This window comes from Pundamilia nyererei, unplaced genomic scaffold, assembly GCF_000239375.1.
Source record: "Pundamilia nyererei isolate P.nyererei 1_Seehausen unplaced genomic scaffold, PunNye1.0 scaffold00153, whole genome shotgun sequence".
NCBI lineage: Eukaryota > Metazoa > Chordata > Actinopteri > Cichliformes > Cichlidae > Pundamilia > Pundamilia nyererei.
This window is the reverse complement of record NW_005187554.1, coordinates 851090-865711: the sequence shown is the minus strand read 5'-3', so window position 1 is coordinate 865711 and position 14622 is coordinate 851090. Positions and strand designations below refer to the sequence as shown.

General features: G+C 40.0%; 1 protein-coding gene across 3 annotated transcripts in view; it reads right to left on the bottom strand.

Annotated features, from left to right (window-relative positions):
• LOC102198647 (capon-like protein) overlaps positions 1 to 14515 on the bottom strand; it is a 158820-nt gene extending 144305 nt beyond the window's left edge. For all 3 annotated transcript variants that reach the window (XM_013913826.1, XM_013913827.1, XM_013913828.1), the window contains exons 1-2: positions 14428 to 14515; positions 6922 to 6980 (exon numbers count right to left, since the gene is read on the bottom strand). In XM_013913826.1, the coding sequence (XP_013769280.1) occupies positions 6922 to 6950 (29 nt within the window). In that variant the 5' untranslated portion in view covers positions 6951 to 6980; positions 14428 to 14515. The remainder of the gene's footprint in view (positions 1 to 6921; positions 6981 to 14427) is intronic.
• Positions 14516 to 14622: the final 107 nt, after the last annotated feature.

Below are 14622 nucleotides of genomic sequence, written 5' to 3'. Positions count from 1 at the left end.
GCAAATTGCTGCACTACAAACAGTAAGTAAGCAGGAAGTTTGGCGTCTAAGATTTGGAACATTTTGCTCGCTGTGATTGAAGAAAGGAAAAAAAGAACACTGCATTAGCAGCGTTCTCCATCATCTGTAGCAGCTCATAAAACACGAGTCAGGTCACAACTCTTAAGAAATGAATCATTTTTCGTGGCATTTTCCAACGATTAGATGTTTCCTATGTGGTAATCTGAACTCGTGCTTTTAAAAAGGCAAATGTGCTTTTTTACTTTAAAAAAGGATGAAAAATAAACAGTGAGCTTTATTTTGTTGCCAAACTGTGAATATGTTCTTTATTTGAGAGGAACTACTTGCATTAGTACACACATGTTAAGTATTCTGTATAGAACCCAAGTAGCTCTGTACATGTTCAGCAAACAAATACTCAACAGTGCAACAATGTCAACTTCTGATGTGATGTTGGACGTGAGAGGCACACAGCCTAAGTTGTGGTAAGCCAGCAGCTCCAGCTAGAAAGCAGCTAAAAATAGAATAGAATAGAATAGAATAGAATAGAATAGACAACAAAATTGTGGACAAAAAGGAATGCACTAAAGAAATATGCAAAGCGCTCACTAAATCCTCCCAAATGATTTATTCACACAGCGTCTGCTCATCTGAAAAACCCACATATAAGTGCTTAAAACAGTTCACAGCTTTGATGTGCGTTTTCCTCCCTGCGTTTGAAAAGCTACATATGAATATGTATCATTTAGCTTATGATGTACAGTATTCAAACGTAATACCAAGTTTCTCACATAGGGATTTCCCCTCACTAAATGAAGCCTTTTAATTTACTCTCAGATAACATTAGGGTGATGCAAATGCTAGATCTTCCCTGCATTAACATTTACAGACTAATCACTCTTAAATCGAGACGACACAGGTCACTTTTCAAGTAAAATTCTGATACACAGTGATCAATCTTAAAGTCAAGAGAAAAACAACTTTGAAAGCATACAAGGACACAGATATCACAGTAGTGTATCAGCTGTCTGGTAAAGAAGTGACCTCTGGGAAGCAGGCCTATTATGATTTCATTTTATCTGTGATGGCAAGAACCGAAGTACTGACTGATAATGACTCTGTGCTACTCTGATCTAGTATGACTCAGGGTTTTCAGCAGCTGTTCACAGCAAGTATGAATAACTTCGACTAATTGAACAAACACTCCTTGTTAAGTTTTCTTTCTTAAAAATAATGAGAATCAATAATCTGTTACATAAGTATACTTTAAGCTGTTTTTGTCAAATTTATCTTATTGAACGATCTAGATGTCACACACACAACTCACACCACTCATAGCTAACGTGTAGACAATGCAATACGCTTAGGGAAAACCTTGTCTCTTGGCATTTATATGTGAAAGTTGTTCTTTACTTTCAACTTATGAAGGCAAACATTGTGCGGGCAGTATGTAAAAATTTTCCAACCGGCGATATATTCGCATATGGGCGAGGCAATGTAATCATGCACGGACTGACCAAACATGGACGAACTAGTTTCCAAAGAAAAGACTTACCGACAGGTCTGCAGGCTGTTATGACTTGGACCAGACCTCACTGAGTTGAGCAAGCAACTTATGTATCATAGGCTGGAGTGTATATATGTCACCTGGCTGATTGGTATATGTGGTACATAAGTGGTTCAAGATAAACTAGACGAGAAAAAAAAAAGAATGAAAAAAAGAGAAATATAACTGTCAAAAAATTCTTTCTGGAAATTTCTAAAACAAAAATTTTCCAGTATAAAATCCACCAGGTACAGCTAGCATATTACAAGTCTACCACAACTATGTGCAGTCATTTGAAAGCCATTTGGTTGGAGGTTGATCAAACACATTCCAGAGACTATTGACCAGGACTTTTGCTTGGAATGCACATCCCTGTCCAATACTAGGGAGCCTCTTAAAGTAGAACAATGCCACAGGTACAGCTTGAGAATCACGACAGCTCTTTGTGAAACTTTGTAATTGCATAGCAGTAACAAAGTGCTAGAACAGACTGCACCGCAGACTTCATTACAGGGTTGGGCAGAGCTCACGATGAAATACATCATTTGCTGCTCACAGTAATGCTTTTGATGGAGCCTAAAGGACAGTAAAGTCATTTTCACGCGCCTTGAATTTTTCTAGGATTTTACCATCCAGAGATGCATGTGAGAACACATATGCAGTGGACAGTCTATAGCCATCAAGCTCTCATGTGCAACATGAGAGTAATGTCACTTTGTATTAATGTGCCAATAGAACCGTTAACAGTTCAGTGCATTTACCATTAGTGAGAGGGTGTCCTGCATATTCCCCAGGCAGCTCCCTCAGCCAAACAAGTAGTGTTTCCAGTAGTGAGAATATGCTTAAAGTTCTCTATTTCCTGCTGTGTGCAACATTTAAGAAAGGGCAACGATGGATTAACATGATTATCTCCAAATTGCCCAAAGTTCACGTGTGAAAGGGGAAATACAGAAGAATATGAAACAAAACAACAACACTGTCACATATATCTAACATATAACAAATAACTACTTACAGAAGCAGTGTCTACTTCATATCAGCATTTTTTTGTCATAAAACACGATGACACCTCATATAAAAATATGGCAAGATATTAATCCTCATATGTTAACATCGCCGCTTCTGCTACCGTGTATAGAAGATATATACACTTATTATAAAACATAGATATATGTGAAGAGCAGAAGTGAAGTCCGGCACAGAAAATATCAAATATTTCATGACTGAGACTTCTGTTTGGACTGGCACATCGTAACTAAGTCGAAGAGTAAAGATGAGATGTCGTGAAGATCTGTCACACTCGGCTCAGCAGATGACAGCCGCTGATCGATGAGGCTTACCCATCGGACTTGGCTTCAAGCCCCCACCCTGTGCAGCCTCCTCCTGCCGTGGGGGTGGGGGGGAACTTTGTGACTGTAATATTAAAAACCGTACGCAAGGTTTAGATGCGTGGGACAGGGTGAGGCATCTCTAACCAAACAAAATCTCTGAGAATTCCTAAGCTCAGAGACGCTTACACAAACAGCAGGGCAAAATCCATCTTTCTGACAGAATCATTTCCAAAGCCCAAACCCCCAACTGGGTCCTGGATGCACTTCTGAGCCGGGCCCGCCTGGGAGAGAGTGTGTCAATTTGTGCGCGTGTGCGTGCGTGCATCTGAAGGGTAAAGAGAGAGGGAGCAGTGGGATAAAGAATGAGTCATTCGGTGCAGAATAAGAAGTGTGGCACTACCTGTCTTCAACTTTATTTCGACTTCTCTCTCTAGAACGAGGGTTTTTTTCTACCGTAGTCAGGCAGGCTTTCATCGTTTGAGCAAACTTCAACGTCTCTGCATGTCTGTGTAAGTCTAAGACAAAGAGATTAATGGTGAAGTCATCTTAAAGCGTTCCTATCATTTCTCTACAAATCTGTCTGAACCACTTAATTCTCACAAGCTGCGTCTCAGCACTGAGTGACTGTTTGTGTCTAAGCAGGTCCGCTCAGACAAGACTGTGGTAAGAGTTCAAATCAAAGGCTTATAGCCCTTTGGCAAATGACCGAATGAACTCAATCTTAAGTCCCGTGGGGTCAAATGTACCACAGACATGTCAAGTTAGGCCCAACTTTCTCACACATATTCTCTTGTGGTGAGATCTTCCCAGCCGTTCTGTCTCCCCCAATAACATCTGCACAAACCTCGTCGCGTCCTGCATCCTTAATTCTGATCTTACAACGTAACCGCGGTTTCTAATCCCTCAGAACTCTGATATTCACACTTTAATATTATTCGACTTTTTTTTCAACATGACGTTTTCCTCTGCTTAGCCCTTTTAGGTCACCAAGAGATAATGCTAACCAGGGAACAATATCCTCATTCTAGGAGAATGTATCATTGTTTTGAATTTGCCATTTTCATAAATGACAAGCAAGATCTCCTGATACAGAGAATAAGAATTGAGAGTGAACAAATTTGCACAATAGAAGACAAGAAAAAAAGAAAAAAAGATCATAACAGGGCTGAGAGCATGACCTGGTACCTACACTCTGCTTTATCAGACATTCTGGCAGAGTGGAACAGTTTTGACCATTAAACTTACATCGGATTTGTACATTTGAGTTAAATCCTCTTTGTTTTCTCGCTTGTCGCTGACAGGTTTTTTACATGTTAACAATGCCACAAAAATTTGTCATGATAACATTAAGAAAACTGGCTGATTTAGAGCAGTAGCACGCCATTATTTTGGATATCCCCAAAATAAACACGGCCCAGGGAGACATCCAGTTTTTAAACCTGATATGATCTCACTGCCAGAGCGGGAAACACATTAAAGATATTTGCTCACCTTTGGGAAAACCATCCATGCAGATCAACATAGCCTTTATGTCCAACTTCACTCCCCAACTAAAACATGCCTGAAGGTTTAAACACTGATAATAAAATGTGCTATCAAGATACTTTTTATCTACATTCTTTCTCTGCTCAGTAACCTCAGACTTATAATGTAACCCAGTATTTTTATTCTGAGGCCTTACAGTTTAGCATTCTGACTATCTTGTTTTTCAGGAGCCAGAAGCTTATTTTGGCAGGAGGTGCTGAGTTATCAGCTATCGCTAGCAAGCTGGGTTGCTGTGCCCATAAAACGATGTCACTCTGACACAAAGATCTGCTAATTAGTTTCAAGTAACACGCTAACAAAATACTATAACTGTCAGGGAGCTGAGGTCTTGCAGATAGTTTAGTGTTAGGTACATGCCTAATTACAAGTCTTAAAAAACATTTGAATGAATGGAGCTTGCAAAATAAATTACATGCATCGTATATAGATCAGGCACAACACTATGACAACTGACAGAAGTGAATAACATAACGTAAAGAACTGTACCCGAGTTGGACAAAGGCCGAAATTGTGATTGCTACATGACTGGGTCAGAGCATCTCCAAAACTCCAAAGCTCATGTTGGGTTTTTCCAGTCTGCAGCGGGAAGCAAAGGCTGGCCTGTGTGGACAGACGAGCTCATGCAGCTCAAACTGCCAAAATCGTTGGTGCTAGTGCTGATAGAAAGGCATCAGAATACACACTGCATCACAGTTTGATGCGTATGGTGCTGCATAGTTGCAGACCAGAAAGGGTGCCAATGCCGACTCCTATGCACCGCCAAAAGCAATGGAGCAATGGAAGAATCATGATGAATCACGTTTTCTTTTAACTCATGTGGATGCCCAGGTGGGTTACTTATCTGGGAAACACCTGGCATTGGGATACACCATGGGAAGAAAGTGAGCTGGTGGAGGAAGTACGATCCTTTGGGCAACGCTCTGCTGGGAAACCTTGGGTCCTTGTTAAAGTTACTGTGACAAGTACCACCTACCTAAGCATTGTTGCAGACCATGTACAGCTTTTTGTTGAAATGGTAATCCCTAATAGCAAAAATGGTCCAGAAATGGTTTGAGGAGAACAAACCAGTTTAAAGTGTTGACTTGGCCTCCAATTTCCCCAGGTTTCAATCCAACTGTGCATCTGTGTGATGTGCTGGACAAACAAGTCCAATCCATGGAAACTCCACCTCAAACTTAAAGGACTTAAAGGATTGTTTGCTTACATCTTGGTCCAGATACCACAGCACACAATCAGGACTCTAGTGAAGTCTGTGCCTCAATGGATTGGAAGAACCAACACAATATTATGCAGTTGGTCATAATGTTACGCCTAATCGGTATACGCACACACAACACACGGCGTTATGATAAAAGGAATCCATCCATAAAGAGAAACCTTTTTTTTCACTACACTAGATGTTTAATACTCTTTAGTTGCCAATTTTAATGTGGGAGTCTATGGTGATGGCTCGCTTTTAGAGCCAGCCACAAGTGGCTACTCAGAGTTCTTGACACATAACTGTCGGCATAATTTTCCATCCCTGGAGGTTGTTGTTTGACTCACAATCATCCAGAACAAAACCCACTAATTGGAAGGTTGACAGTTCAACCCCCGGTTCACCCAGTCTGCATATTGATACTCCCAATACCGCGCATGTAACCAACAAGAGTATCGAATAAAGTGCTATATGATATGATATGAATAACACTTGAAAGTCTCACACTATTACAAACCTCTACTAGACTAGAAGACCCAAATGCCTCGAAGCCGAGTCTGCTTGATGTTCTGAATTTACATAAAAATGTCTGTTCTGAGGAAAAACAGCAACAGGAAAGACACAGATCCCAAGTATTCCACACAACACCAACACCACTGGCAGTAAATAAGGTTACTTTAGGTCACGCTGCCACTGGGATACAACTCAGGCTGTTTTAAGATGTCAATTAAACCTCATGCTGTGATTATGATAGAATTGCAGCGCTGCAAACAAAACTGCAGAAAACCACAGTATGGTTACAGGGGATAAAGAGCTGACTGACGGCTCAGGTTTAATTAGATGCCCCCATTAAAAGAGAAAGAGATCCGAAATTAACATGACAGCAGAAGTGAGACTTGGGCACATTAGAACTTAAAATTTATTCAATTTTTAAAAACAGTGTTGAGGATTGGTTTGATTACCATTTCTTCTGATATGATGTTTAGCATTTTTTTTTCTGAAATTTTGGTGGTGCTGTGCTGTTTAGGAGTCGGTGGAAGTTATCGCCAGACTTACCAGTGCCTTCTTTCTCCAAAATGTCAACGCTTGCACTGACAGAGACAAAGGATTCTCATTTCCGGAGCCACCACAGCGTACTTAATCAAGTTTGGATTAAAATTCATTTGGGAAAAGGCTCAATGAGCCATAAGGACTGACTTACTAGAATAAGTATTAAAAAGCATCTAAATTAGCATTTAAAGATGAGCTAAAGAAATGTAACGTTATGACAAAAAAATAAATAAATCTTAAGGCCAGCTTACCTGTAAATGGGATCCTGCATCACCATCATTTTGCTCTCGTCCCATGTCCACTCCTTCTTCTGTGTAAACAAAACGAAACCATTCAGTTACACCACATGTAAAAAAATTGGATACATAAGACGAATGAAATAAGAAACTTTCCTTGCTTGGACAGTTTGAACATAAATCAGCTGAAACTCAAAGACAGACAGATGATATTCCGTGAGCACAGATATCATTGTGAGCCCTTCACATACATTTTTTACTTGCTCCTTTTGTCTGTTTGATTAAATCTACCTTTCACCTTAATGTCACAATCAAAATGTCACCACAGACGCACACAGGAATCATTCTTGTTGATTTCTGTCTCCACAGAGCCCTTTGTTGACCGAGTCATTCAATCACTTCAATCTGCGCTCTTTGAATGCCTCCTTTGCACTCAGAGATGTAAATAGATTGCTGACCGTCACACTTGACATTTCAGCTTTCGGGACAAGGAGCCAAACTCGACAAGAAAACATTCATCCATCGACTGGCCTTTAATTGCATCCCGCCAGTACACTTGACCAAGGGCCTTTTGAGGGCAGCCAGGTACAGAAAAATAAATATCCATATTTTGTGCTCACTTTTGGTTTGTTGTCAGAAATTAAATATACTTTGAATCCCTTCATTTTTCAGAATTCTTTTAAAAACTTTATCATGTTGTGTTTTTATGTGAGTTTGTGCCTGGCTTTCAGTTAGCTGACTTGACAGCTAACTGCTATTTAAGTGAAGGTGGAACTGTCCTGTTAGCATATGTAAAGTAGAGATGACAACCTAAGCCGAAAGGATAATACAAAGTTCCAAAAACAAAAAAAGAAAAGCAAAAACTGACTGCCGGCTTGCCAAACGAAATAGTTACAAAACAAGCAGGTACTAATTTATTAACACAGATGCAGCCTGTTCATTCTGATGAATGCCCTTGGTAATTTACCAATAGCAGTGGAAATTAGTAAGTCAAACACAAGCAAACTTAATGTGGGCATGAATAATCTAACAACTAAACAACACAGCAAAAGACTTTTGCATATTTCAAGTGGAGGGTGGTGCTGAAGTAAACCACACAGAGTTCAGTGGAACCATGGAATGACACTGTCTAAAGACAAAGGTGGGATGTCTCATCACTTCTTGATGACAGAGCTCCCAGGGTGGACAAGATTCGCCCTGAGTTCCTTAAGGTTCTGGATGCTACATAGCTGTTTTGTTTGCCACATCTCTACAACATGGCATGGAAATCTGTGGCAGTGCCTCTGGTTTGGTATGCTGGAGTGGTAGTTCCGATCTTTAAGAAGGATCTGGACCTGGACCAGGTCTTTATCTTCTCGAGGATATTTGAGGGTACATGGGAGTTTGAGGAACTATTCTCTATTTGCTTTTTGGACTTGGAGAAGGCATTTTACTAAATTTCTTTGTAAATTTGGGTACGACTTACTCTCTTATTGCTACGAGAGCTATTCAGTCTCTGCACAACTGAATTTCGAGGCCCATCTAAGTTCCAGAAGTTGGTGTCAGAATTTCATTTCTGCTTTTTAAAGATGCTCAAGTTCTATTGGCTTCAAAATTCGGACACTGTACCGTTCTATTGTGGTGAACTGAGAGATGAGTGTGAATGTGCAGCTGCTGATCTACATCCCTACCCTCATCTATGTTCATGAGCCCTGAGCAGAAATCAGACTGTGGACACAAGTGGGAGAAATGAGTTTCTTCTGAAGGGCGGCTGGGCTCCCCCTTACTGTTGAGATGCGAAGTTCAGTCATTCAGAAGGAACTCCACATTGAAAGGAGCTAGTCGAGGTGTTTCAAGCATTGCCTACTTGGAAGAGGCCCTGGGGCAGATCCAGGGAAAGCTATAGAGATTATATCTCTTAGTTGGCCTGGGAAAGTCTCAAAGTTCCCTCGGATGAACTGGGAGAGGATGGTCTGGTGTATTGACCCACGGCGGGAAAGCGGCATTAAATAGATGGATGTATGGAGATTTTCACCAGTTAGCCTGTAAATGAAGTTATTGTGCCATTTGCATAAATGTGCACATCACTTTTGTTTTCTGCATGTGTATGTAGCTGCAGGTATTTTTTAGTATGGCCATGTGTAATGAATGGCATGTGTATATGACTCACGGCCGTCAGTGGATAACAAACTATTTCAGCAAAAACCTCAATATTCATTACATTCAGTACACATTACGCAGAGACTTTGATCTCTACCTTATTGTTTATGTGCAGATTCTCTGCTTACAATTGTGACCTAAAACCTAAAACACTTAACATTTCTGTTAAATGTCAAAAACAACTTTGTAGCCATTAATACATCAATCGCTTGTATTTTGTGTTATTCTTTCTCTCCTGTCGATGTGACACTTTCTGTTCTGTTAACGTAAAATGCCAGCTTTAAGGTCCAGAAACATGCAGGGCTCTGCTCTAAACATGCAAGATTTGGCCTCAGCAAAAATCTACAGGACAAGTCAAACTTTGGGCACCACTTTGAGCAGTCTACACGCACTGATTTCACACTTTTAATAACATCTCCCTTTGGCTTCCAAATAAATTATTCCTCCTAGTGGCAACTATCACATTCACATCAGGGATGTGCTTTTTTTGTCCTGTCATTTTCAGCACAATTTGTAGTAAATTGTCAGGCTCAAATCTAAGCGCAGTTTTATGGTTTAATTAAGTACTCAAAGTACCTCAAAAGAAGTACATATGCAGTAGGCAAGCTGAAAAAAATAAATGTCCCAAAGCCAATGTGCCTGTTCAGTACTCCTGACAGAACGATTCTACGCTGCTTAAAAGTATCTGGTGATGTCTGCGGACTCAGTACTTCCAAAAAATATAAATCTGTTGACTTCATGTGCATCTGGTCACCGGAAATGAGAATCTATATTATAGAGAATATACAGTATTTCCTAAACAGTTCTTCAAATACTGATGTAAAGCTTCAGTTACGGCTGAGATTTTCCACTTTGATATTTTTTATTGAACTGAATTTGCTGAAGCACAAAGCATGAAGGACATTAGCCTTAACCCTATGAATACTTACAGTATGCATCATCCACTCACACTGCTGTCCACAACAAAGCTATAGAGCAAATATGCAGATGTTTTCAGGTGGCCATGTACTAACAAAGCTAGACTTTTAAACTAGTCCGATTAAAGGCCAACTCCTTTCAGGGCCATTCAGACATTAATGTAAATCTGACATACATACAAATATGGCCTTTGTAAGTCAACAGAGTTTCACCTGATATAAGCTGAGTGAGTCCTACATAAAGTAGGTACAGTCTTTCAGGTGAAGCTTAATTATAAAGTTTTTTCAGACTACAGCAGCAAAATCAGTGTGCCAAAAATGATGGTCCAAAAAGCTTAAAGGAATTTGACAGTTTTCATCAGAATTTGGAGGAAACCATCTTGCAAGTTGGTTTTATATGGAACATTCATCCCTGCATCATTTGCTCATTCTTCCCAATACGAAGGAACTAAGGAAATGTGTGGTCTGTGCAGATGATGGACCATCAGCTGAGGAAATCTTGCCATTTTCACAGCCAGCAAGTTGCCAACAGGCAATCAGATTTTGGAGCTGCCTCATCTCCTTACAAAGACACAGACTGTCCCTTTAAATACAAGACTTCGATTGCTTTTCAGGCTTGCACAGAGTGTTTAAAATAAACTGTATATGAAAGAGAAGTGAAACATAGAGGAAGAAACTTGGACTGGCTTTTTAGCCGTCAGATAATTCTATCAAAATGCTCCAGAGGGCACCAATAACACAAGCACATCTGAGAGGTCCAGGACACGAGGCATAGGAGTCAGATGGGCTGAAGCTCCCTGTTGGCACACTGATCAGCCAAAGCAGACACAGCCCTAACCTTAAGCTGTATGGGGGAATGTATTACAAAGCGAAATTAATGAGTTAGCAAGCTATGCTGACCTTAAAGCCAAATTTTTCTGTGTCACAAAAGTGACTCTTTTTACCTACCGGTAGCTAAATCACCATGGTGACTGATACTCAACCTGGTCAGGACCAGGTTGTGTTCAAAGTCAACTCAGTTTGCCCATACCTTACCTTACCATACCTAACCCTTACCATACCATACCAGCTCTATGCATCACACGCTCACTGGAATCCTCAGTATGTAATATTGGAACACAGGATCTCTATTCAAACCATAGAATTAATTTACTTTGCTCAAGCATCAAACTCAAGCAGCTTTCACATCTCCTTCATAACCTATGGGGCTTTAATGTTTAGTTTCTAATGAGACCCAATCACATAAACACTAGCACTGAGTTCTAAATATCATAAGTCATAAAATATTTAACTTGAAGTATTTTACATGGATTTTTTTTTATTCTGTGCACTAAATACCAAGTTTACAGTTGTTGTCTTTTACAGCTTTAATATCTTGTCTTATTTGTAACAGCACTGCTATATTTTTATGTTCTTATATTTATGTTCTGTATATATTTTAATGACTATAGGATGATCATCATCTCTGATTGGAGGAGGTGCCTCTCATAGGGATCATTTTGTGCAGAAAAAGAGTCACTTGACTGGAGAAACACCCCTTTTTATGTGACCACAGAGCCTAAAGCAGGATTTCCAGCTTAACAGAGAAAATCCATAAGCACTGGTGATGCATGTCATCTCCAGTGAGGTTTTAGGTTTTGTCAAGATGCTAACGCAAAATAGCCTTATTATGAGTTATGAGCAAATATAATCAATTTATAATTGTTCTCCATCCATCTATTTTGTTCCACTTAACCGTGGCCAGGTCAGGTGGACATGGGGACAGCAGCCTAAACCCAGACCTGTCTTTCCTCGGCCAACACCTAAAGCTTGTCCGGGCCAGGTGAGAGATATAATTTCTCCTGTGTGTCCTGGGTCTGTCCCGGTGTCACACCTCACCCAGGAGCCACCCAGGAGAAATCCTTGTCAGATGCCCGAACTGGCTCCTTTTGATGTGGAGGAGCAGCAGCTCTTTTCTGAGCCCCTCCCAGATTGCCAAACTCCTCACCCCATCTCTAAGGGAGAGACCAGCCACCCCCTGGAGAAAGCTCATTTGCACCATTTGTATCCATAAACCTGTTCTTTTGGCCACTACCCAGAGCTCGTGACCATAGGTGCAGGTATGGACGTTGATCGACCGGTAAACTGAGTTGTTAGTAAATGGCAAATTATCTACAGAAGCCCACAGTTTTTATTTAACCTCCTAGGACCTGGCGTCCACATATGTGGACATCACATTTTGGGTTATTTAGACCAAAATACTGAATTTTGCTCTACAAGGGCCTGATATCCACTTACGAGGACATTATACTGCTACTGTTCTATCAACATTTTAAATGAATATCCTCATATGTGGCTCTTATTTTTCTTAAAAACAAAAATGAGGTAAAAAAAAATCTGTTAATTCTTTGTTTTTACAGTCATCGGGCCCCAATATGCCCAAATATCAAAGAGAAATTAAAAATGCATGCCGTGGAAGATTTCGGGTCTTAGGAGTTTAAGGAGGTAAGCATGCTTTTTAATGCTTTTTCAATACACAAACCCTAAAAAGGTAAAATGTACTTCAGATGCTACAAAAACTTTGTAAACATGACAGTCATTTTCCCTTGAAATGACAGCAGGTACTGTAGCTAGCAACCTATATTCTTCCAGAGCTGATGGGGGCAGGATATCATCCCTCCAGAAGTGGGTATAGTAGTACTTTCCATTCAAGTCAGATGACCAAGGGGTGAAACTGATTTGCAAAAGGCAATATGAAAACGTTGCTATTGTGTTTTTCAGTACAAAGTATCATCCTTCTTGTGTTGTCCTGAAATAATAGAGTTTATCTTTAAGTACAGAGGATAATCTTTTTCTTTTTGTATTGAACCGAGCATCAAGCATCTTGGAATTCTCCTGGTCCTGGCACCAAGTACCATATTTCTGAAATCAGATATCTGGTGACGGCCCTATAATCTACACCATTTAAAGCGGGCAAGACTGGATTAAGCTCATCGATCATCATCGTCTTTATTCCCTCCATTCGCTGAGTCGACCACAGAGCCTGTCCCGTCATCCTCAGCTCACTTGGAAACACAGATTCCTCTCCAGTGTCCGTTCAACTTCTTCAAGCTTTCTTCTTGCTCTTTCCTCATCTTTTAATTCATGATTTCTACTCTGCTAATGGTTCTGATCCCCATCAAGCACTTTATTCTCTTTAGTAGTGCTTCCGTTGTCACACATGCTCTCTAAGAGGACTGGTCGTTACCTTCTGCTACAAACAAAGACACAGGAAATTAAACAGCTTTTTAGAAAGTGACTAACCCAACATTGTTAGAGTTCTGTCACATGTTTCTTATAACTACAGATGATATCTCAACAGCCACAAAGACAGAGCCATGATTCAGTGTGCCGAGACTGTTGACAGATACACATTAGGGGCCAGACATACTGATTTTGTGCCAACAAAAAGCCTCATTATGTGTTAAAACACAATTGCTGGGAATTTACAGGGTGACAGAGAAAGCAAAGTGAAAATATATACGGGGTGAAAAGAAAATTGTATTTTTTATGCCTTTAGTACAGTAAATACCTGCAGTATTATATGAAATGCAGGAAAAGTAGCTTAAAAAATCCCCAAACACAACACATTTTCTTTAACACCACAGCTGTCAGCGGTTAGAAATATAATTTCTTGATATTTTCCTTTTTCATGCTTAGTTTAATTTCGGAGCATTTTCTTGTGTTCAAATTACAAGAAACATGTATGTCTGTGAAGTTAGGAGAATACTTGCTCTTGCTGCAGCGCTGCACGTTTTGTGCTGCCCTCGGTAAACTCATTGCAAGACAAAGGCTGCACTAAAGTGAGGCACTGTTAGCAGATTATCCACACAGCTTTCCATTTCCATCAGTACATTTCCTTTGCCCAAGTGGCATCTCACTTGGAAAAAAAGTAGCCCTAAACTGCTAGAGTCAACACCCACCTTTAACCACTCTGTAAGCATCGGTGAATGTTGTGGGCTAATAGAGCTGGCTGTCATCTGCAGCACTATCAAGGATCGAGTGATAGTGCTATATGCGTGATGAATTGGGCATTGAAGAGAAAAAAGAAAAGGAAAGGGAAAGAAAAAAAGAAAAGAAGAAAAAGAAAAAAAGAGAAAGAAAAGAAGAAGAAAAAGAGAAAAAGGAGAAAGAAAAGAAGAAAAAGGAAGAAAGAGAAAAAAAGAAAAAAAAGAAAGAAAAGAAAAAAAAAAGAAACAAGAGAAAAAAAAAAGAAAAAAAAAAAGGGGTCGACGTGGCCGATGACAGAGGTGGTCAACGCGCAACCATAAAGCACACGTATGAACCAAAAACAAACGTCAATGTTTTTACACCAAGACATTTTATATGATGTTTTACTGATCCGTTCAAAGGTCTACGATGCGGGTGACAACAATTCAGTACAAAACAGTACAAAGTAGTACAAAAGATGCTTTTAATTTGCAATTTATAAAAAAAGTTCACTCACTTTCTTCTTTTTCCTCAAGGTGATTTTCACGCCATCTACAGACACCACGATGTGGACTTTTTTCTTCTTGATGTTTTTGACCTTGAACTCATACTGCAGAGAGAAGACAGGCAAAGCGATATTAATTCTTTGGAAAATTAAAGGTAGACGTGGGATGTGTGTGTGTGTGTGTGTGTGTGTGTGTGTGTGTGTGTG